This window comes from Canis lupus, chromosome 8 (genome assembly GCF_003254725.2).
Source record: "Canis lupus dingo isolate Sandy chromosome 8, ASM325472v2, whole genome shotgun sequence".
Lineage (NCBI taxonomy): Eukaryota > Metazoa > Chordata > Mammalia > Carnivora > Canidae > Canis > Canis lupus.
The window spans coordinates 35,109,671-35,134,935 of record NC_064250.1 but is presented as its reverse complement, the minus strand read 5'-3'; the positions used below and the strand labels follow the sequence as shown (position 1 = coordinate 35,134,935).

At 40.6% G+C, this 25,265-nt stretch overlaps 1 protein-coding gene across 2 annotated transcripts in view; it reads left to right on the top strand.

Annotated features, from left to right (window-relative positions):
• The first annotated feature begins 12,157 nt into the window (after window positions 1-12,157).
• Window positions 12,158-25,265, top strand: part of RTN1 (reticulon 1) — a 215,853-nt gene continuing 202,745 nt past the window's right edge. The window contains exon 1 of one of the 2 annotated variants that reach the window (XM_025443725.3): window positions 12,158-12,495. In XM_025443725.3, coding sequence (XP_025299510.1) covers window positions 12,255-12,495 — 241 coding nt within the window. In that variant the 5' untranslated portion in view covers window positions 12,158-12,254. Of the gene's footprint in view, window positions 12,496-16,432; window positions 16,461-25,265 lie in introns of those variants that run through there. The other variant, XM_049113638.1, reaches the window with a different exon arrangement.

Here is a 25,265-nt window from a genome sequence, read left to right as displayed (position 1 = left end):
GTGTAAAATCACATTCCACTAATGGTAGTTGGAATGCTGACATTGTCAGTTAGGCTTTAGGTAAACCAATGTTTGTTACTGGATCAGAATCGTCTTGAAAAGAAACTAAAAGCATTCCTTTTAGAATCATTTGAAACTGTTTATTGAGTGCTGACTATATGTCAGGCACTGTGTTAAATATATCATAATAATAGTGTTTATTATTAAGAACTGACTATATGTTAAGTGCTTTATATTATCATGTCTTTCAATCTTCACAACAGTGCCGTGAAGAACATACCATCATTCCAATTTTGAATTGAGATAACTGAGGCATAGAGGGTAGCTCACCTAAGATCTCACAGCTAGACTGTGATAGAACTGGTATCCAAACTCAAGCGGTCTGATTGCAGAGCTCATTCTTTTAACCATAAATTTGTAACCCACCTCATGTAATGTCCACAATAATCTTATGAGGTCTACATTATGACTGCTGTCTTAAAGGTTATAATATTATTATTATGGATATAGATACTAGAAACTGAGGCTTTAGGGGTGTTATTTGCCCTAATTGAGTAAATAGGAGAGTTATAATTTGGATCCAGGAAGTCTGATGCCACAATGCCCCTCTACTCTTGTTACACTATACTGCCAGAATGTGACACAATTGAATTCAAATCCTGCCTGACTTCACAGTTTCTAACCAATTCAATATCAGTCAATCTCACACAGTTCCCTTTGTGTTTGTTTGTCTTGGTTAATGATTTGTACTAAGACTTAGAAGTAGTGGGATAACTACTGCAGCCACTTAACTCCACTGGAATTATTGAAGAACTTTTAGAAATACAATGTCTTAAAATACTTTGTGTATGAAAGTTTAAGTTGATTATTCATTTGACTATATTACCTTCCAGACAGAGCATATTAGAATGCTTTTGATAAAGAACAATCAGAAAGCTCTTTGATAATGTTGGAATTCTGCATTTGAAGAATAGAGTCTAGCAGAGCTGAGTAAGAGTGAACTGTAAAATTATAATAGTAGTCACTTGGAAAAAGCAATACAAATTACAAATGTTAGGTTTATATGCAACCTTTCCTAGTCTTCTGAAACCCTGCTATTGTCACCTTCATGGTTTGATGATGACTCTGCCTTATACTTCACTGAAAAGTTATAAGCCATTTGATATGAACCTCCCTCATCTACAGCTCAAACTTTTTCTCAATATTCATTTCTTCTGTGTTCTCTTTTCTATTTCTGAACAAGAAGTAGATTTTCAACATTCTAAATTCAATCCTTCCTCTCAAGGACATGTATGAGGTTGGGGGTCCTACGGAGAGACTAAATTAGGTAAGATGTTTTCCTACAGTAGATGGGAGCTGGTTAAATTCTAGGGGTGAGTGTGAGCTATGTACCGAAAGGAAGGCCAACATTAGTATTGGAAGTAATTATGAAGCATCCACTTCAAGGAGAGCCTGGAAAGCTACAGGGAAGCAGTCAGGATCCAAGAGACGCACAACAGACGAGAAAGTGGAGTTCTGGAGGGTCCAGATGAAATGGTTTAGAACATAGGCAAGGACAAAGGGAGCGAGTGGGAAGTTGCTTCTTTTGGGAGATGAATATAGCAGGTAAGGAGAACAAAGTGTGGATTCCATCTTTATCCACTGGCTTCGTCAATATTTCCTCTTTTCCTTGAATCTACAGTTTTTCTCTCTCCATATTATCTTTCCCTTTAACCTATATTCTTTTCCTCTCCCTTTCTAAAAGGCCACATTTTCCCTTAATCCCTTTATTTCTTTAAGCAAGTATCATCTTTTCTCTTTTTCCCTTCCAGTGGCCAAATTAAATGGCCAAATTCAGGGCCTAATTGAGCTATCATCACCATTAGGTTCTCTGTGGCATTTCATATTGTCAAAGGTGGCCACACTTGAAACTCCTCTCTTGGCTGTTCTTCCCCCCTACCTCCCTGGATATTCTTTCTTCTTCTTTGGACTCTTAAATATGTATTTCTTAAGGCTATGTTCTTGGCCTGCTTCTTAGCCCTCTACTGTCTCCCCTGGTATACCTATCAAGCCTTATGACGTGGATTATCTTCTCTACCCAGGTGACACCTCAGTCTGAATAACCAGCTTTGACTTTGACCTCTTTTTCACATTTCTAGTATCCAGCTAGATAACATCACCTGTATCTCATCTGGACATTAAATTCTGCATGGCCAAACATTAACTAATTATTCTTCCACAACTAGCTTCTCTTCCTGGGTTTTTAAAAAATCCCTGTTAATGACATTTATGAACTCTCCATCCCCCAAATTCTAGACTTTTGGGTCAATCTTTACTTTTCCCACATTTAATCAAGTATCAAATTCTGTTGATTGAAATATTTTTAATATATGTCCCTCTATTTTTATTATTCCTCTTTCCCAGTGCCTTTCATCAAAACAACTTTAATAGCCTGATAGCTGGCCTCCCTTCCATTGTTTTCCTTCCCCAAATCATTTTATTTGCTACTATCTTTTCCTGAGTAATATGTCATACCTCTCGTTAAGACTCTTACCTATAAAAAAAATCCCAACATCTTAACCTAGCATTCTAGTTTCTTCACAAGCTGAGCCCAACCAATTTTTCTATTTTTATTTATGACTTTTCCAGACCTTTATTCTAGAAAAAAAACAGACTTAATCTTCTCTGTAAGTGCCCTATAACTTCTCTCTTCCGTGCCCTTAATGTTTCTTAGATCAGAATTATCTCTATTCATCAGCCTTCACGTACAAATTCTACAACTTTCAAAGCCTTCCTCAAGTACTTTTCATCCCATGAAGCTTTTCTTGATCTCTCCAGATAACGGTGATTTTTATATCTTCTGATTTGCCATAGCACTTTTTGTACCTTTTTCCTAGTGCTTATCACCCTCTACTTTGGATTTTGATTATTCACATGCATATTTTATCATCTCCATGACTTGATTATATACCTATTAAAAAGTGATTCACTTTTGTATTCCCACAATGCCTGGTATAAATATTTGAACAAATTTGATTGGACTAACCAAGTATTTCATGTACTTCTTTATATTTTCCAGTATCCTTTGCCATTAGCCTTGGGGCATATGATTAGTTCTGGCAAATACTCTGTAAAGAGTTACATATAACATTTCCAGTTTGAGGTATTTTGGAATAGATGAGAATCCTCCACTCTTCCTTCCTTCTTCTCCTTCTGTGGCAGTCTACAAGGCCATGTATTCCAGCTGCAGCCTGGTGGAGTTTCTATGTCTGAGTTTCTGATTGATCTGTACTAGAACCGTACTAGATGTGAGTCCAACAGAACATGAGAGACTCCTAACTCTGAGAAATGAACAAGGGGCCGTGGAAAGGGAGGTGGGCGGGGGGATGGGATGAACTGGGTGACGGGCACTGAGGGGGTCACTTAACAGGATGAGTACTGGGTGTTATACTATATGTTGGCAAATCAAACTCCAATAAAAAATAAAAAAAAAAGATGTGAGTCTAAGTAAGAAATTTTAAAATTTCAGAACTAATACTTTACTGCAGCAAAGTCTATCCTAGACTGACAAATAGAGGAGTATTCAATACATTTATGAATGAACAAATGAAGAGGATATCTATTGAATAAATTGTGTTGGTGGAATTATTCAAGAAACTTGGTCCACAGTCTGTAGGGGATTTCAGTTTCAGAGGTGTCTGTGCAAAAAGGACAATATCAGTTTGTAAGTAGTCTACCATTTGATATCATTCTTCTTACAAATATCTTATAAACTCTTTGCTTTGAAAAATTTATTTGGTAGTTTCATAGAGTGTTTTTGGGTAGCAAAATTTGAGGTTAGGCATTAAGAGATGCATTTCTCATTGAAAGGTATACATGAGGCTTTCTTAATGCAATCAAATGCATAATCCTTACCTTCCTCTGGCTTACTGACAGCCTGTAGTGCTCCTTTAATGAATTATTTTTAAAAATATTTTATTTATTTATTTGTGTGTGAGAGAGAGAGTGAGCACAAGCAGGGGGGAGAGGGAGAGGGAGAATCAGGCTTCCCTCTGAACAGGGAGCCTGATGAGGGGCTCGATCTCAGGACCCTGGGATCACAACTTGAGCTGAAGGCAGAGGCTTAACCAGCTGAGTTAAGCCACCCAAGTATCCCCATGAATTGATTCTTGATGCTTAAAATGACCTTACATGAAAAGTTTAAAAGCAAAACTTACTAGTATCCAAAAAATACTGGCTGTTTACCTTTGAGACTTTTAATATAACCTCTTTTTTTTTCTCAGAGAATTCAGAAAAGATGAAAAATGTTTAAAGAATAAAATAAATGTTTTCACAATTCTAGAGATAACTTCTGTTATAATATTACAATCTGCAAGGATTGGTGAGAAGGTTTATAGTTTGTTGAAATGAATTCAGCCTTGGGGAAGTTAAGCATCTTCTCTGACTCTCAAGGACCTGCAATGTCAATCCTGTGGGCTATTGTCCTTGGGCAATGTGAAATACTTTGGCTTTAGCCTTCTATCCTTATCAAAATTTAAGCTCAGCTTAGTAAAGTTGTCTGGTAATTTCACTATGAGATATCAATACAATGAATGCCAAGTTACCATTTCTGGAGATGCTGCCATTTATAACAGTACTGACCTGACAAATTTATAAACTGAAAATGTTGAATTTCCAATACCAATTACAGGCTAGAATAGGAGCAATGTTTGGCAGAAAGATCTTTCTGAAGTCTCCACAGTTAAGCTGCACAGGAAGCCATTATTCTGTTGAAGAATAACATTATTTCAGAGTAACACCTCGATGATTCTGCAGAGCAGTTGTCTCTCTACTTAAGATAGTTGACCTATTGCTTATAAAACAGAAAGCTAACCTCATGACTAATGTTGTAATATGCTATATCCATTTCCAAGAGACAAATTTCAAGATTCTCTTTTTCTCTTATTTCTTCAAGTGAAATGAAACAGATCCAAAGTGTTTCTATCTCTTGATTATGTGCTAGGTATCCTGTACTATCTTCATGCTCAAGACTTTTATTTGGAACCTTCTACTACCATTAGGACTTTCACCTAGGTTGATTTCCTAGTCATTATAGGCTTACCTTGATTTATTACTGTCCTACACCTGTAATCAAAAAGGCTGCAGTGAGATAGATGACCAATGACTCAGGACAGTTCATAAGTGCATATAAGCCACAGATTTTTTTTATTTTTCAAGTTTTATTTAAATTCCAGTTAGTTGACATACAGTGTAATATTGGTTTCAGGCATAGAATTTAGTGATTCCGAGCCATAGAATTTTGTGTGGTCCCATCTTCCTTATGAGTTTGTATTACGGTACCATAACTTGTGTTACAGTATATATGGAATCATAAATATAGCCTGGCTCTGAGCACTTTTACATCAGCATGCCTCTCAACTCTTCTTGGCACTCTCATGCGAACTTAACCTTTTGCCAAGTAATGTCTCAGGACCCCACATACAGTGGAGTTCCTGCTAGTCCCTAAGTTTGATGGAAAGGCAGCTTTATAGATAAGGAGCTCCAAACAAGGAGAGAAAGAAAACAATTTATCCTCAGACTAGACTAATCTCTAAGAAGCCCCAGGTAACTTTCTTAACATGTTTGTCAGGCCCAAAGATGAGGCCATGTCACTTCACAAAATGACAGACTCTTGGAAGATGCTATGATATTTTTCCTCAGGAGAGACTAGGGCCATATAAATAGGGCCAGTGCCCTTTAAATTGGAATGAACTCCATAATTATGGGCCAACCACAACTCTGGAGTTTCAGTAATTATAGTCTAAAGTTAGAAGAAAACTCCAGTTTTTGCCTAAGGCTCCTACTGAGCTGTCCAAGGTTCTGACTTCCACACAGGCCATCAGTACCTCTTATCTTTGGTCTTGATTCCAATGATTTTGCTTTAAATTTGGAATACTTTGGATGTAGTCTGTGATTCCTAACCTTGAATACCTCTGTGGTCTATATTGAGCTCTTCTGGGCCAGGATCTTGTCAATGGCATAGTACATACAAAGTGAAAATTTGATTTTACTATGTCAGGACTTTAAATTTGGAGAATTTAAGTCCTAGAGTCAGAAGACTTAGACTTAAGTAACAGCTGCTTTAGCCATGCGACTTTGAAGAAATCTCCAAAGGTTTTTCAGAACTTTGGTTTTCTCACCATCCCTAAACAATAAAAGATGACAAATATCTGCAACATAAATAACATTTAAAAATATTTAAGAAAAAAAAACTTGATTGGAAAAGGCAATTGGACTGGACACAAAAAGCAATTCACAAAATAAGATAAATTACCCACATTATATATAAAAATTAACTCAAAATGGACCAAGGGTGTAAATATAAAATGTAAAACTATGAAACTCTTAGAAGAAAAGTTAGCTGTAAATCTTTTGACTTGGAATTAGGCAATGCTTTCTTAGGACACCAAAACCACAAGCAACAAAAGGTAAAGTAGATGAATTTGACTTCATAAAAATTAAACACATTTGAGCTGCAAAGGACACTATCAAGAAAGTAAAAAGACAATCCATAGAATAGGAGAAAAAATTTGCAAATCATATATCTGATAAAAGACTTGTATCCAGAATTACAAAGAATCTCTACAACTAAATAATAAAGGACAAATAACCCAATTTAAAAATAAGCATAGGATTGAATAGACATTTCTATTCAGAAGATATACAAGTGGCCAATAAGCACATGAAAAGATGCTGAACATCATTAGCTATCAGGGAAATACAAATCAAAACTACAATATGATATTACTTCACACCCACTAGGATTACTGTAATAAAAAAGGCAGATAATGACAAGTGCTGACAACAATGTGGGCAAATTGAAACCCTCATATTCTGCCAACAGGATTTTTAAATGGTGCAGTTAATTTGGAAACCAATTCTCCAGAAATCTGACAGTTCCTCAACAATGAAACACAGAGACCCTATATGACCCAGCAATTCTAATCCTAGGTATATATACAAGATAAAAGAAAATGTACTTTCAAAAATCCTGTGCACAAACAGTTATAGCAGATTTATTCATAATAGCCCAAAAGGAGAAACAACCTAAATGTCTATCGAGTGATGAGTGGTTAAACAAATTACAGTATATCCATACAATGGAGAATCCATACAAGAAAAAGCAGTGAAGTACTGATATGTACTATAACACAGGTGGACCTTGAAAACATTATGCTAAGGAAAGGAAGCCAGTCACAAAAGGGCACATATTATATGACTCCACTCATATGGAGTATCCAGAATTGGTAAAGTTATAGAGTTAGAAAGTAGATTAGTGATTGCCTAGAACTGGATTTGGAATGTGAAGGTGGAGAGTGACTGCTAATGGGAATGAAGTTTCTTTTTGGAGAGATGAGAATGTCATACAATTGATTGGGGTGATGGTTGCACAACTACGTGACTATACTTAAAATCATTGAATTAGACACTTTAAATTTATTGTACATACAACAATGCAAATTATCTCAATAACGCTTTTAAAACAAATAAATACAAATTACCAAGAAGGACATTTGAGATCTTCTAATTCATTGATCATCAAGTAAATAAAAACTTACTGTGAGATACCATATCTCTCACCAGAATTTGGAAATTAAAAGTATGCATGTGTGTGTATTCAAATGAGATCTGTTTGCAAAATGCAAAGAACTATTCAAAGGCAATTTACTTCCATCATGTATATTTTGCTTCCTTCCTCACATTCAGAATATCTTAAAAGATGTTTTGTGGGATGCCTGGGTGTCTCAGCAGTTAAGCGTCTGCCTTTGGCTCAGGGTGTGATCCTGGAGTCCCAGGATCAAGTTCCACATCAGGCTTCCTGCGTGGAGCCTGCTTCTCCCTCTGCCTATGTCTCTGCTTCTCTCTGTCTCTCTCTCTCTGTGTGTCTCACGAATTAATCTTTTTAAAAAGGTGTTTTGTGAGTCCAAAGCATGGAGAATTCATGTTACAGATATCTTAATTCATGTTTTTGCTCAAAGAAATAACAAATCTTTGCAGTTTTACCCAAATGCACAAATTCTATAAGAAAACCAAAGCTGGGTTAGTGAAAAGTGATCAATTCTCTTCTTTTCTTCCTTACTGGAAGACATTAGGAACATCTATGCTTTATCCCCTTGGGTGGCAGCATAAGTAACAGCAGCTACTCCCTATGGACAGAAGGAGCCTGGTGTGTTCCAAATGTGTTGTGAGACATTTGTGAGTGTTGTGGTGGTCTCCTGGAGAAAACACAGCTGTCTTGTGCACCAGCCTGTGGTCTCCATAAATTTGTTTCAATCTAAATATTCTTTCACTACAGAAGACATGGAGGACTCTTTTCCATATAAAATTCAAGAGCCTCTACCCAATGTAGTAGAGTAACAACCACATGGCATCATGAACTGGATGCTATAGACAAAATAAGTTTTGAACCAACTCCACAACACAAGGATTTCAGAAAAATTTGAAGCTGCAGAATGAATTTCATCTTGAGTCAAACACTTTATCTTACTAAGTCAATGGGAGTGATTTCACAGTTGCATTCTTTCCCAAAAAGTTTCAAAAGTACAACCTTGGCTTGCTTGGGTGCTGAGAAACATATATAAGCCAGAGAAAGCAAATACTTGGCATATTTTGTCACATCTCTTTTACTTACCTGCGTGTAGCTATTGCTTATCCTTGTAGGCACTTTTTTCTACTGAATGAACATAGCCCAAGACTCTCAGGACAGTGCCCCAAGCATTCATTACTATCAATCAATAAATTCTATTTGCCACTCCTGACATAGGCTATTCCAAATTGAGATGTGTGTGTGTGTGTGTGTGTGTGTGTGTGTGTGTGACTCAACTATTTAAAAGAGCCTTTGCAGTATATTTATCTTTATTTAAGGTTTACCTTTCAGAATTATAGGATTTACAAGAAGCAGACCAATAGTCACTCAATAAAGGGTAATGTTTCTCATTTAATTTGTTTTAAATGCCTTCAAATTTGTTTGAAATGTCTTGATTCTTTGGCTTTGACTCTTTGATTTTTGCAAATATAAAAATGCAGGCAGAACTTTTACCATTAGAAGCCATTTTCTGGAAATAATATGACATGTGCTATTATACCTTAATTATATACCTACTTACGTCAACCCATTTGGTGCTCCCCCAAACCCTATACAGAAGATTCTATTAAAATAACCAGATTACAATTGAGGAAACTGAGACACAGAACTCTTATGTAACTTTAATACTGAAGCTGGAAAGGACTTCATCTTGGTTAAAGTTTGTTACTTGGGGTGCTTGTTTTGCATGTCTTTATACCTCCTTTCCCCATGATATAAGGTTTTGTCTAAGAAGCTAAGTGTTAAATAAGTGTTCCTCACCAGATTCCTTCTTTTGAAATAATGAACAAAAACTTCTTTTCCAAAAAACAATAGCTTTGTTTTTGAAGACAAAACCTGACAGTTCTTTTGTCTCAACTCTTCTTGCTAAGAATTCTTTAAAAGTGCCTGCCTTATTATTATTGTTTTTTGTCTCCAAAGCAAGTTAGAACAATTCATAACTTGGAGCAACCACGAAGCCCTGGAATTCTACAGTTGATTGTGTGTTATGCCCATAAATCTTCAAATTAGTCAAGCTTAGTCAGTACACAGGAGTACAAATATAAAATAACATGGATAAACATTGGTAATTTCAAACCAGAGCGCAAACCTGCAATTTTTTTTCACCCAAATAGACAATTATTTATATATATCCAGAGGTAGAATCTAAAAAAATAAAGATAGTTGTGAAAATTGCTAAAACTGGGCAGCCCGGGGGGGCTCAGCGGTTTAGCGCCGCCTTCAGCCCAGGGCCTGATCCTGGAGTCCCGAGATCGAGTCTCACATCAGGCTCCCTGCATGGAGCCTGCTTCTCCCTTTGCCTGTGTCTCTGCCTCTCTCTCTCTCTCATGAATAAATAAAATCTTAAAAAAAAGAAAATTGCTAAAACTGAAGCAGTGAATGCATCTCTTTTCAGCAGAGCAAAATAGAATCATTTATCAAAATGGAATTTCAATTAAATTGGAAATGAAAATGGAAGTTTTCTATTTCCTCTAACAAGTAAAATCTAAATACACTTAACTGGCTATTTCCTCCACACATTCTCAGTTAAAGTATTGATCAGCATCTGATGAAATATGGAAAATAACTAGAATTCTATTCCCAAATTCCTTATCTGTTCAGTCATGAGGAAGTTAAGAGGTTTGCATAGTTATTCTAGTTTTTTAATTATGATTTTCATTAGGTTTCTCAGGCAAACAAAATAATATACACTGTATAATTCTGTATTTAACTCCCTTACCATAACAATTCTCAAATATCCAGTATCCATCCATAACCACTTAAATTTTATATCATTAGAGTTTACTGTGTTCTTGGTATGTTATCAGCAATGAAATTAGAGGTTCCCATCTAGTATTTATACTGCTTCAAGGAACTCTAACCAATAGATTTGAAAAAAATCTTACAAGTGTCCTTTGATTACACAACAGGATTAAGCTCCATGGAAAGATAGCAGTGGAATAGCTTTTCATCTTTAAAGATTTCTTAAGCAAGCTTGCTTTTCCCATGGAAAGAGTTCAAAAACCATGATGATTCATGATAACCAAGAATTTTTTGGTGGTTGTTGTTGGATGATTTTTTTATAGCTTTATTGAGGTAAAATATACATTACATTTCACAATATGTATACACCTGTGAAGCTGTCACCATAATCAAGATAGGAACACGTCCATGATAGTTTCTGAAGATACCAGTAATGTAAGCTTTTGGCGATCATCTTATCTCCAGGGACATCCGGCACTAGTAGGCCATATTTATTGTCTATTGAGTGAATACATTTTCTCTAATTTATTATCACTAGACGTCTTTTGAACATTAGTGTACTAGAAGAACAAAGGGTTGGACAGAACTTAGGCTTTTAAGTTTCAGCATTTCTGAGAAGCATCTGCATAGTGCTGAAGTCGGCGTTTGAATATAAAAATCAACAGGTCTGAGACCCTGGCTAGGCCTCCGGTGGCTTAGCAGTCTCACAAAGCCCAAGTCGTTCAACTCCGTGCCCCACCTTTTCCAGAGAAAGAGTGATGGATACGCCTATTCTTCTACTATGTGTGGGCCCGAAATGTATTTTTTTCCCCAACCACGTCAGTTTATAGACGATTAAAGAACAAATAATGCACAAGTCTTGTTTGAAAAGATGGGTCAAAATATGGGAATCATACATTTAGAAGCCAACTTCTCTGAGTCGGGTTTATCTTTCAAGTATCTTGCACTTTGTCAGAGACAGCTGTAAAGGAAAAAAAAAAAAAAGAAGCAGCAGCAGGAGCAGCAGCAGCATGGTGCCTGAAATGTCCACATTTTCAAATGAAATAGACTGCACAGACAGCTTGTCACGTATATGGCTTTGGCTTTTTGTCCTGCCTAGTGACATCGTATGTGCTTTCGGTGCTGGTACGGACGAGGTCCGGTAGGTATAAGCTTGTCTCCGAGGCTGTCCGGGAGGTTCTTTCCCGTACTCCACTATCTTCAGCCCTGTTCTGGAAACAACCGTTCTTAAGGACGCAGCAGTTAGCCTCGGGGTTGCAGTTCCCTGGCTCCCGCCAACACTCTTCTTCACCCTTCCCCGCGCGGACCCACGGCCCCTCCGCAGCGGGTACTGGTCCCCCTGAGAGCCGTGGCCTTGAGGTCTCTAAGCTTCCCTCCGCGGCCCGGGGTCCCAAGACACCGGTCCCGGGCTCAACTTCGGGAGTTGGGCGGGCGGCTCCGGCTCGGAGCGGCTTCTCCCTGCTAACCCCCTCCGTAGGTCCTCAGCCTAACGGGAAGAAGGTTCGCGTGCTCTCGGCCGCTGCCCTAGTCGGTCGGGGCCTGCCGCCCGCGGGCCGGGGGCTGCCGCGGGAGGCGGGGGGGGCGGGGGGGCGGGGGGGCAGGCCATTTTCACCTGCGTAATGACAGGCTTGGGAGCAGCGAAGCGGCGGCCGCGGCCGGAGGAGGAGGAGGAGCGCCAGCGGCGGCCACGGCGGGGCCGGGAGGAAGAGGAGGGGGAGGAGGAGGAGCTGAGGCGGCGAGAGCGGCAGCCGGCAGCTCGGCCGGAGTTGCAGCGGCGGCGGCGGCGGCGGCGGCGCTGACGGCGCAGCATCCCCGAGCCGCGAGTCCCGGCGGGGGCCGCGCAGCCACCGCACCTTGGCCCCGCCAGACCGCCTTGGCCGCGCCGGTGGAGCGGGGGGCACCGCCAGCCATGGCCGCGCCGCCGGATCCCCGAGACGAGCTGCTGCCGCTGGCAGGCTCCGGGTCCCAGTGGCTCGGGGGCCGGGGGGAGGGGGAGGACGAAGCGCTGCCGGCGACGGGGGCCAAGCCGGCGCCGCAGGCGGGGGAGCCCGGCCGGGGGTTGGGCGCCGGGGCCGGGGAAGCGGCGCCGCGGGAACTGGACTCGGGCCCCGCCCGGCCGCCGCCCGTTGCCATGGAAACCGCATCCACAGGTAAGGCGGGCGCAGCTGCCCCGCAAATGGCGTCGGGGACCCGGGTCCCCCCCCCCCCAGCCGCCCCCTTCCCCGCACCTCGGCTCCGCACCTCGCCCGCGCTCTCTACCTTGAGCACCAACCTCTCAGCCCGCTTCGCCACGGGCGACTGGCAGAAAACAGGATTTTTAAATTGTATTTATTTATTTATTTATTTTAACCTCCAGAGGCTCGGAAGAAGACGCGATACTACTGATTCATCTTATTTTATTATCATTGTTATCTCGGCTTTGCAGATTGTCCTCGGAGGCAAGCCGCAGCATCCTGGCCGCAGGCGCGCCCGCGGACAAGTTTGTTCCTTCCGCCGAGGGGTTGGGGGCTGTAGGGCCCGCTCGGCCAGTTGCGATGATTTTTTGGGGCGTGTTTGCGCTCGGCGTGCGCGCGGGCTCCAGGGGACGCAGACAACAAAGCGCCGGGCGGGCGGGCCGCGGCTGGATCCCGCTGGGGCCGGGGCACGGCTGTGGCTGGACGTCTCCCTTGCCCCTTGGCTCCACACGTCGCCACACCCTGCTCCCTCCCAGTGCCCCCCTCCCGTTCCCCCCTCCCGTTCCCCACCTCCCCGTCTCTGCCGCCGAGAGCAGAAATCGCAAGGTGTGCGTGTCTCGTTCCCGAGGGGCAGCTTTGCGAGAGGACTGGGAGTTGTGACTGCCCCCGCCCGGAGCTGCCCCGATGTCCCCATCTTGCAGGGAGCATTGAAACTTGGAACCAGTAGGAGCTGCCGGCCTGGCTGCGGCGTGAGGGGGCTTGAGTGGTGGTGCAGCGAACGAGGCACAGTTTACCGGCAGCCCGAACTCCCTCCCCCCACCCCAACCCCGGGCATTTGGAAATTGCCTTCATTTCGGTCACTCTTAGCCTGATTCCCCCTTTTCAAGCCAAGCCCGGAGCGCGCGGGTGCCCAGCTGGGACCAGGGAGGGCCTCGGAGCATCCAGGCCCAAGGATGCGGGAGGGGAGCTTTGGGGAGGGGCTGCCGGCCCGAGGGGCCCAGTGTTTCCAGACGGAGGGTTTGAGGGGGCCCTGTTGTGTTGTTTTCTGCAAAAGCTTTGCTGTAGTGGGATGCGAGTTGTGTAGCTGTAGTCCTCGAGGATCTGGGGTAGTGGGGGCTTCCGGGAGAGGGAAAGGGGGTGGGACTGCCTGCTGTTCTTGGCAGCTGATTTAGGGGAACGCCTTTCTTAAGCCACCTCCTCTCTTAAGGGTCATGTAGAGTGCTTTAGGTAGTCTTAACTCTGGTCTAGTACAAAACATTTGAGCTGAGGAAAGCAGGTTTGGGGAATGCGTTAAGTAAAACATTTCAATATTCTGGTGGGATGAGAAAAAATTGGGACCATAATCAGAAAAGAGAGAGAGAGAGAGAGAGAAAAGAAAACTCCAAGGAAGAAAAGCCCATTTGTCATATATTAATTATTATATGAGGGGGTGCGGGTGGGAAGGATTTAAGACTAAGAATTGTTGCCCGGCCTCTCAACTTCATTTAAATGAAAACAAAACTCAGTATAATTGCAAAGAAAGATGGAAAACGATAATAAACAAAGGGAGGTATGTTTTTTTGTTGGTTTACCATTACTGTTCTTTGTAGCTCACAGTTCAGAACCTTTATCCACCATCATCAAAGTCAATTATTTCTTTAGGAATACTCCCATTGGTGTCACAAAGGTTAGGAGAACCTGAGAAAGGAAGCTGGTACCCTGTGTTCAGTAGCATACTATGCACTAAAATGAGTTGTTATATATAAACTATTTAGAACCTCTCTTGTCACAAAGTAGCCATTTGCAATTTTTAACATTGTTATTGTTATTAATATGGGAAATTATAGAAATATTTTACTTTGTTGAATGTGTTGGAGGTTTCCTGTCTTAAACAACAAATACGCTAGTAAAATGGAACATGATCATGCTATGTTTGGATGGGAAGGGGATGAAGGGAGGGAAAGGAGCATATATTTTGCATATTTATAGAGGACATTTTTATTTTATTATTGCTGCTTGAAGGAATGTCTCATATAGTTGTTGATTATTTACTATTTTAAATCTACATGTTTTATATTTCTTATACTGGAGAGGTTTCTATTAGAGACCTAGATGCTGAAATGATATCTAAATAAATAGCTAGGTTTTGAAAAATCCAAACAGAGGCTGACTCAGATTTTGTAGCTCCCTTGTCAGTTATTGTGGCAGTTTTATTGCTATAAGCAAAGTCAGGAGGTGCATCTTTAACTTTATCAGAGACAAAATCCAGAGGGAGCCTATTAAATACACTGATTTACTTTTTTTTTTTTTTTTAAAAGAATGGTGCTCTTTGAGACTCAAACTAAGAAGTAGCTTGGATTTTGAGCATGACGCACTGTAAACAGATTTTGTTTCTTTTTCAGATAGAATTATAAAGCGTAAGACAGATATTGATATTTTAAAAGCTTTTCTTTCTGAAAAACAGCACTAATCGTGCCATCTGGACAGAAATTATGTTTTTATTTTTATACATTGATGGTAATTAGAGCTCCTAAAGGAACATTTCCAAAAATATTTCTTAGTAATGGTCCTGCAATGAATATATGCTTAAACATCATTAAAACTGCACTGTATTTTCAGGTATTCTCACTACTTCTGTCCGTTTTGTGGATTGGAAAAGTTCTTAATAAAAAGTAACACTTTCTTTTAAAGCTGCAATTTTTCATGTTTAAAATTGACAATGGGCATGCGAAATGATGTCTATTGCCAAGGGAACATTTAATACACCATGTGTAGGCCACAACATGTTAGAGTTGTTAAATCATGAATCAGTGCCATCATCTAATAACTTCATACAAAGGATGGTAAGAGCAACTGTTTTGTTTTTTCATGATCAGTTATTTTATTCCTGGAAACTATTCAAAGGAAGCATACAATAACACAAGGATAGAAGAATGGCCCATTGTTTAAAGGAAGAATTTAAAATAGAACATTTGAACAAAATGCAGTGGTGAGAAGTTAACTCATGGTCACTTTGGAAATTAACTCATTGACTGTTTTATGTGTGCAAGGCAAAATGAAGAGCAGAAGGGAGAATGGCCCAGAGAAATTGGTATGATTTGCTTCTAGAATACTACTACTACTACTACTACTACTTCTAGAATACTACTATAGATAATTTGACTTAAATTTCTGGATGATTGGAGAGAGAAAGAAATCTTTATTTGGGCCACAATGCTCATAAATTTTTATTTTTCAAAAGTTGAATGTGATACTCGTTTGAAAAAACTAAAAATTATCTATCATGATTTAAATAACTTCAGAATATTTGTATATCCTGTGTTTACTCTGCTTAGTATAATAAATTATACCATATACATTACTGAATCACTGAAATTCAGTGGAATCTAAAATTCATATGGAGGCTGGATTGAATCTTTTAACTTGTGGATGTGTTTGAATGATGTGTGTACATTTTTTTTTTTTTTGGAGCCATTCCCAGCAATCACCTTCAGAAGGTGTAAATTTCAATTTTCTGTTTTCTTTCATCTTTTGAGAAAGCTACAGTTGTGTTGGAATGAGTAGGAACACTACTTTTATAATATTTTGCAGAATGTATGAGAAGAATAGAGTTTCCAAAGTAATTTATTTCTCTGGACATAGCCTCTGGTTATAATCAATAACATTTTTGGCAGAAAGTATGGTATATATCCTTTCATATAGGGAATTCAAATCAGCTTAAGTTAAAATTTAGAAATACCTACCCTAAAAATACATTGATAAGGCCTTCTTGCCTCCCCTCTCTTTTCTAGGGTGTTCATCTACTTCTGATTCTGCAGGTTTGGAGACTAGTTGTGGATTTTCTTGCTCATTATACTGTATCCTGAATAGTGAGGGTTCCAGAAAGTTTGTATTATCTGTAAAGTGAGAAACTATTGCCATTCAATTCAACTCAGTAAACATTCATTGGATGCCTTCTTTTTGTAAGTGTCTGTGCTAAATACAGGTCATAGTTTCTTTGAATATGTATGTACATCTTTGTTTCACTTTAGTATTCAGTTAAATGAAGTGGTTCCTTTGGTGTCATTTTTCATTTTCCTTATTCATAAGACATCACTGGAAGCTTGACTAGGAGGGCATTATAATCTAACCAATGAGCACAAGGGCATGAGCACAAGTTTCTGAGGTCAACACAGGATAAATACACACAAGCACAACTTTCTCAGGCCACACAGCTGTGGGAAAACAAAAATCTATATATCTGCATATCTATCAATCTGTGGGGTTGGGAGCAAGGGAAGGGAAGGTTTTATTTTTTTACTGGGGGATTTTAAAGCACATTTGTAAAGCAATACAAATGATTCAGTAGGGGTGGAAAGATGGACAGTGTAGGAAAGAGAGTGCATTTCCTGCCACTGAATAGGTGAAGGGAATGGATCCAGGGCACAGCAGAGGGATGATGCTAGATGGACTTAAGGGCAGTTTGTGGCTATAACTGGAGGGAAGACAGGGGAGTGGGGCACAGGCATGGAGTGGGGCCGAGCTCAAGTAGTGGTTCTCTTCCAGCTGTTTCTATTTTCAGTGAACTAGGAAGCCAGGTCAAGAGCAGAGCTAAGATGGGAGTGGAGTTGGAAGTTTGAGAGGAGGGAAGAAAGTATAAAATTGCTAGAATGGCAGGCTGAAAGGACTAGTGAAAACTGGGAATTCTGAGCAGTTCTAAGGCTCACTTGGAGTTTGTGGTCATGAGCTTGACATGAGACCAGTTACCATATATGTTATCTCTCTCTCTCTGTCTTTTTTTTTTTTTTTTTTTTTTTTTTTTCAGTCACGTTCAGCAGCCTGGGCATCGGTTTGGAGTAGGTGGATGGTTGTACTGTTTTTTTTTGTTTTTGTTTTTGTTTTTGTTTTTTGTTTTTCAGTGAGTATGACAGGAAGAGAGGGGCCTTGGAGGTGAGGTACTGATGGGTTAGATGGGTTGTGGAATCTGAGGAGGAGGAAAGGAGACAAAAGGGGGATGATCCACAGTGAGAAGATGATATAAATGGTTTGTATGTGCTGGTAGGGTGGAAGAACAGATGGGACGGGGATTCCCAAGTAAGGGAACTGAAGGATAAGAGGTAGTGCTTCCAGAGTGGGTGTTTGAGACAGAGATTAAGAAGGGAGTATAGTTATTGAGGGAAGCAGGAAACAGAGCTGGAATGGAAGACAAGGTCTTTGGAGGAGTGGAGTCCAGAAGAATGGCAAGGGCAGGAGTATGATGACTGAAATCACAAAGAACCATGGCAGGGATTGGAGAGAGACAGTGAACTTGGTGCTGACATCTTTAGGAAAGGACACAGTGGAGCAACCCCGGTAGCTCAGTGGTTTAGCGCTGCCTTCAACCCTGTGATCCTGCAGACCCGGGATCGAGTCCCACGTTGGGTTCCCTGTGAGGAGCCTGCTTCTCCCGCTGCCTGTGTCTCTGCCTCTCTTTCTCTGTGTGTCTCTCATGAATAAATGGGTAAAATCTTAAAAAAAAAAAAAAAAAAAAAAGGAAAGGACACAGTGGCCTGGGCTTCAAAGCTAGGAGTTTTTCAAGGGAGATGGAAGACAGTGTCCTGTAAAATTATACATGTGAAGTCCTGACCTGAGGTTCTGCAGACTCTACTTAATATGTACAGAACGTAGGAGCTGCAACTTAAAATAGTTCATTGTGGGGGATGGGAACTTTGAGGGTTGTAATTAAATATGAGCTAGTGGTATGGTGAAATTACTAAAATCTCTTATGTAATTTTAGATAGTATTAATACAAAGTCTTGGGTACACATTATATGAGGTAATAATTCCTCTAGATTTTGTTCTAGGTAGATTTGGAGTCTTGTACTAAACAATGGATACCATGCTGTGAGAGACACTAATGAACTAAAAAAGGTTGAGAAAAGGGTGACCAGATTGATGAGGCTTCTAGAAAAAATGCCACTTGAGAAATGGCTGAAGAAGTCAATAATTTTTAGCCACAAGAAAGGAAGAATTAAACGAGATCTGAATGCTGAATCTGAATACCAGAAGCTCTCTTCTGAAGCAGACACATGACTCGGATGATTTCACAGGGCAGAATTGGGATGGTGGGTAAATTAGAGAAGCAGATTCCTACTTAGTGAAAGAGAAAGGTCTACTAACTAAAACTACCTGGAAAAGAGGTAGGTTGCCTGTCAATTACTGACATTCAAGCAAAAGTGAGGTAGTTGTTTATTGGCGGAAACTTTGAAAGGAAGGTATTAGTTATACTAAGATCTTTATACCTTCCTAAGAGAAAACAATGTGCCTGACTTTATGCTGTGGTTGTTAACATGGACGTATTTCTCAAAAGTGAAAAGTGTACTAATGATATCAGAAACAGAGTCCATCACAAAAACCATAGTTAACTTCAAACTGACTACCTAAAATGCACTCTCCACAAAATTGTGGCCTCCTTGAAATTCTCTAGTTCTCCATTGTCAAGAAAAACTCCATAATGTAACATATTTAAGAACTACACAATTTTAAAAAAAGAACTATACAATGTTATTCCACTTGGGGATTATTAACCTAAATGAGAAGCATCATATTTGCAAGGATTTTTTATTTTTTTTCCTGAACTATCTTTTTCATTTTTTGGTAACATATCTAATTCCATAAATATTCAACATATTCTAAAATGTTTGGGGGAATTCATTAAATAATTCTGTAGTGCTAAAGGCATCATCTGAATCTCTCCTTAGTCCTCTGCCTCACTATCTGTAAATTTATATGAGATTATTCATTGTAAAACCATGTCTGCTGGGCTTCCTAATGAATTACATTTTTAACTGGAACAGTTCTGTATTCTTATTTTCATCTCTGATCCCTAAATGGCTTTTCTAATTCATATACTGCTTGAGATTCTTATAAAACCAGTTATAGACCAAATTCTTGCTTCTTGAATGTGGGGAATTTGTTGAATATATCATCTTCCAAAATACCTAGAATTTTGTTTTAGGCAAGGCAAATCTTTATGCATTTTCAAAAAACGACTCTTGGATAACAAAAAATCATGTGTGTTCAAGTTATTGCTGATCTAGTTGATGAGCATAAGAACGAAAACCAATGTCACATCTATCTTTGGCATGAATTTTGCAACTGATCCTGAAAAATCAGGGCTTCTCAAAATGTGGTCTGGAGACTGTCTGCTTCAAGATCACATGAGGTAATCCGCAGACTTCAAACTAGGAAACCAGCCTGCTAGATGCATATTAAAACTTCAGGAAGCACCAATTTATTGAATTTCCTCCTTATGCTTGGCATTTTGCTAGGAACTGTGGGGAATAGAGGAACATGAGCTATCTTCCCTTTTTCCCATTCTTCTGAGCTTACTGTCTAGATGGGAGATAAGACCATTGCACACAAAATAAAGGTAAAGGAGTCAGAGTCCAGCTTGCTGCTTCGATGGGTGGTACGAGCTCTAAATACTATGCCAATTTCATGATTTTATGGATCCCAGAGTACCTGGTCTTTTGAAAGAGGTGGAGTGTGACTTATATCTAAAGGATAGACAAGAATAGGAATGAGCGGAAGTGAGCTGAAAGATTGGGTGAGGTGAGAAACATGGGTGACAACTTGGGGATGACCAATGGGTAGGCTGGTTTAACCTGTCCATCTGGATGAGGGGAAATAGATTCTAGGGGACTTGAAAACTACTCCCAGGACTAGATTCTTTGTATGTGGCTTCTGGGACCTTTGAAGGTTTCTGGGTGGGGGAAGTAATATTATAAAGCTGTGTTAAGGAGGACAGTAGCGCAGAAGATGAACTTAGTGGGGAAGGCTGACCCACTATCAGTGTCAGGGCCTTGAATAAATAGCCATGGGAAGAAATGTGAGGGGCTTCCCTGAAATATTCAATAGGACTTTGTGACTGACAGGATGTGGGGTGTGAGGAAAAGGATAAAAGACAGCTCTAGAGTTCTGTGTCCAAGGTTGGGAGGATATTGATGTTCTAGAGGCGTAGGGAGGGGGAACTAGTTAGAGATGTGAGGGTAATGGATTCATTTTTAGTCACATGGGGCTTGATAGGGTGATAAGACCCTTGAGTAGAAATCTCCACTTGGCACTGAAAATAAAGGAGTGGATTTTAAAGATGAAAACTGGGTTATTGATATAGATTTAGAAGGTTGCAAGAGAAGTCATAGAATAAATTTGATTTTTGAAATAGAGTATGTTGTATGGGAAGAGTAAAGGGCCAAGACCAGAGCAAGAGCTCCTTGCCTCTTACTAGCTGAGTGGCATTAGGCAAGTTTTTGAACCTCCCTGAGCCTCAGATTCTATAGTAGTGTATATGGTACTAGCTCTTGTAGAGGGTCTGGCAATCAAATGGTAATTACTCTTGTCATTAAAGTTTCATGGAAGCCAAGATGGCATGGTGTAGAATGAGCTCTGACTGAGAAAGCAGATTTTTTTTAAAGCTTTAATTATTTCAGAGAGAGAAAAAACACAAGCAGGAGGAGAGGCAGAGGGAGAGGAACAGACTCCCCACTGAATGGGGAACCCAAAATGGGGCTCAATTCCCGGACCCCGAGATCATGACCTGAGCCGAAATCCAGAGTCAGACACCTAACTGGCTGAGTCATCCAGGTGGCCCTGAGAGATTTATTTCATCTTGGCTTTGGCACCTAATATCATGCCAATGTGGGCAAATCTACTTTACGTCTCAGTTTCTTTATAAGATGGGTATGAAACTGTTGTCCTGGCTATCTCACCGAGCTGTCATGAAGATCAAGTGAAGTAACATGGGGAGGCAAATGCAAATTGCGAATAACTAATTATCTGTAAGGTGCTATTAATAGGAAGCCTGGTCGGCCCTGCCAGAATGCAGAGGAGAGGTCTAGGAGAACAAAGACGGAGAAACAGACATGCTACCTTAGCCTTAGGCTTTTTAATAGAAAATGCTTGCTGTGCTTACCTGGACCTCAGCCAAATCTCAGCAGGGAGTGTCAGGAGAGCACAGAAGAATGGGGGTGGGGAGAAGTCTGTTCTGGTGGAGTGCATCGGAAGACATTTTGGCTACAAGAAGTGCAGTTGGGATGGTGACCTGCTCCATTCTTCATGTCCTTTTGAGTGATCTGTGACCAGAGCAGGGCTGAAGGGTGCCTAGGGAGGACAGCTGGAGTGAGTGCAGACAGCAGATGGAAGGGCAATAAAGGTAGGAAGCTATCCTAGGTTTGCATGAGAGTTGGTCTGGAAGAGGCTGTTTTTCTCACCAAAGAGGGTATAACAGTGAAACCCAGCTCTTGCCATTACCTACCCCCCACCTCTTGCTCAGAGGGCAAGATTAAATCAACTGGTCCTGTGGTCTTGTGGGTATCTGCAAGCTACTCTTATGGCCCTGTAGGTTAAAGTCATTTATAAATAGACTAATGCCTCTGGAAAGATGGAGCAAATACACTTTTCTTTATTCCCCCTGCTAAGTATAGCCTAACCTCCTGAACACTGTATATAAAATAAACATAAGAAGACTCTGAAAAGTGGAGAGAAGAAGGCAGACTTACTAGGGACCATGGGACCTGAGGAAGAACACAGCGGTGAATTCTCTGAGTTTTCTTTTTCCCTCATATAGCTCAGACTGGGTACATGAGAGGCCAGCAACTGAGAAATGCCGATGGGCACAGACAAAAAGCACCTGCAAGAAAGCCTGTTCTCTCCAGCCAGAAGACCAGGAAGGGAACAGCTTAGCTAGACATAACTTTTTGACAAAACTTCTCAGCTCCAACCAAACACCACAAAATAAACTGCTTGCACCCATCCCTGTCCCACCAGCAAAATCCATGTGGGGAGCCTAGACTTCCATCCTGTGAAGCTGTAGGAGGCACCCCAACAATCCCAGTGGAGACCATGTGGGAAGCCTGGACTTCTGCCCAGCAGAGGAAGGCTTTGGACTTAATAGGCCAGCCAGCTAGTGTGTGTCAGGGTTCGCTGAGAGGAGAGACAGGCGTTTTAACACTGCTCTCTGGTAATGAGACTGAGTGGTGAACCTGAACTCCATCCCTAGCCTTGTCCTCCACCCCTGCCCCAGTAGTAATAAGGCAGCATTCTTCTTCCTCTTTACTATGGCACTTAAATAAAATCTGTAGCCTCATAAGAAAACACCCCAGATGTCCAGACTTTAATTGAAAATCACTGGTCATACCAAAACCCAAGAAGATCTGAATTTAAATGACAAGGGATAATCAAGACAAAGATGACACAGATGTTGGGATTATATGACAAGGATTTTAACGCAGCCATCAGAAGAAGGCTTCCATAAGCTGTTATGAACTCACTTGAAATGAGTAATAAAATGGAAAAAGTCCCAGTAAGGAAATAGAAAGTTTCAGTGATGAAAAAATAAATGGAAGAGCGAAGAACCAAAGGGAAATTTTAAGACTGACAAATACAATAACTGAAAGAATTGGATAGAAAAACCCACAAAAATTCAACGGATGAACTCAATGGTAACATGGAAAGGATAGAGGGAAGAATCTGTGAACTTGCAGGTAAACAACAGAAACCAGCAATCTGAACGGCAGAGAGAAAACAGACTGCAAGTACAAGTGAAGGAGTAATGAAACCCTCCAGACTGTGCAGCACAGACATGGGTTCTGGGCCTTGTTCCCTTTCTCCGATGTCCCTCAAGCATTGATGTGGACAAACCACAGTGAGAACAGACTCGGGTTTGCTAAGTGCATAAAGTCTAAGCCGTGTTGGCTGAGATGTGGGCTGTAGGGAGAAGAACCTAGCAGTACTATTTTAAGTCCTTGAGCTTTTTTCTACATTTGCAATACTTACTGGTTTCTGACTGTCTAGTACTTAGGTAACTAAATATGTACACGTATTAGCTAAAGTATTTATTTAACAAGCACGTCTGTAGCACATACAATGTATTCTGAGCTCTTTACATTTCACTGTTATGACCTCCCAATGAAGGTGTAGTGATCCATCCCATTTTACAGATGAGTAAGGAGAGATGGGGAGGGGTTACGTGACTGCCTAAAGTCAGGCAGTGAGTGGCAGCAGAGATTGAACTCTGAGTCTGTGCTCTTAATTAACCCACCCTTGCCTATTTTAGGCTTTTCTTAGGCAACATCTATTTTATGATCTGTGTAGTACAAGTTGTGGGCTCATGAGGCATCACCCTGTGTGAAAGCCTATCTGAACTAGAGAGAGGCTGGGTGAGGGGGACAGTAGCTAAAATTTGGATTGAGAGTCCTCTGTAGGAACCTCAGCTGAAAGAAACAGTTACATTTAAAAGTGGAATTTTGGGACAGTTGTAAAATGTTGCAGTAGGATCCTCAAACTAACTATTAAAAAACAGAGTGGGAGGGTCATGGGGGAAACTGGGACACATATAAAGAAAAAAAATGGGGAGTCTTAGTTGGCTAGAAGTTAACTGTAAGTCAATGGGGTGAATGAGCTGCCATCAAGGTGATGGTTAGTCTCTGTTTAGCAGAACTATGTGCTTTTGGCTGGGGTGCAGGTGGGATGTGCTGTTGGGGAGGTGCTGACCACCTGTGTGGCTGGGTGAGGTCCCAAGTGCATTAAGAGTGTCAGAATGGAGATGGTGCAGTTAAGCAGAAGCCTTAACTCTGGTTGAAAGAAATGAGGATTTGCAGCCTGCACAAGAGAAGATAAGGATGGGTTATGAAGGCTATCTAAAAATACATGAAGAACTATCAAGTGGCATAGGGACTGAATGTGTTCTGTTTGACTCTGGAAGATGGAGCTGTGGTCAATCAGAAGTGAAGCTGCGAAATATGAAAGTAGCCAGGACTGCTTGAGTTTCTTGTCATTGGAGGTATGTAAGCATAGGTGGGCTGGTCATCTATATAGATAGAGAGGATACACTGGATTAGTAATTTTTTATCTTTTCAGGTTCATAGACTCCCACGGGAGAGTCTGATGAGAGCTTTGTAATCCCTTCCCAGGAAAATGCACTTATAAACACCATTTTGCATACCAATTCTGGAGTTTTTCAGAGGCCTTTTGTGGATAGAGGAATTGAGTAACTTTCCAACTCTTAGAAATCAAGAATTCCAGATAATCTCATATAGATAGATCACTGTTTATAAAAGGGCACTAATTTTACAATTCAATAAAATCTTAGTGAATTTATTTATTCAACAAATATTTAGTAAGCACTCTCTAGATGTGTGTGTATGTACAAATACGTACTAGGTATGAGTAGGTGACGATGGAATATAAAAATACCAGAATATAAAAATAACCAGAATATAAAAATAAATGCCATAGAATAACAGTATAGCCAGACTATGAGGAAGAACAGTTTGTATTAAGGAAAAAGTCTGCATTCCATAAATGCTGTTTCATTATTTTCGAGACTATGCTGTAGCTGAATTTGTATCTCTCAAAGGATTACCAAGCCATGCTCTTTCTACCCCGGCTATGGGGAAGTGGGAGAGAGTGTGGACTTATAGATGTCATTCTGGATTCCAGCTCTCCTGATAGCCAGTAGCTAGTCTCAACCTCTGTGGGCAGGGCTAAATGGTGGCTCTAGGTAAATCTTCAGTGTCCAGATAAATGAGGTATCATTTGCTCATTTGCTGCTTTTGTGGATGTTGTACACTTCTGTGTACACTTTAGTCATTGCTGAAGTTTTTGGAACCTGTTCTTACTTAAGGCAACATTCCTTTACTGTTATTAGGAGATGCTTGAGAAAGGGGTAAGAGAAGATCTTACTTCTCCCTCTAGTATCCCCACCAGCCATCCAATGCAACGAGAAGTAAATAAACAAATAATCTCTG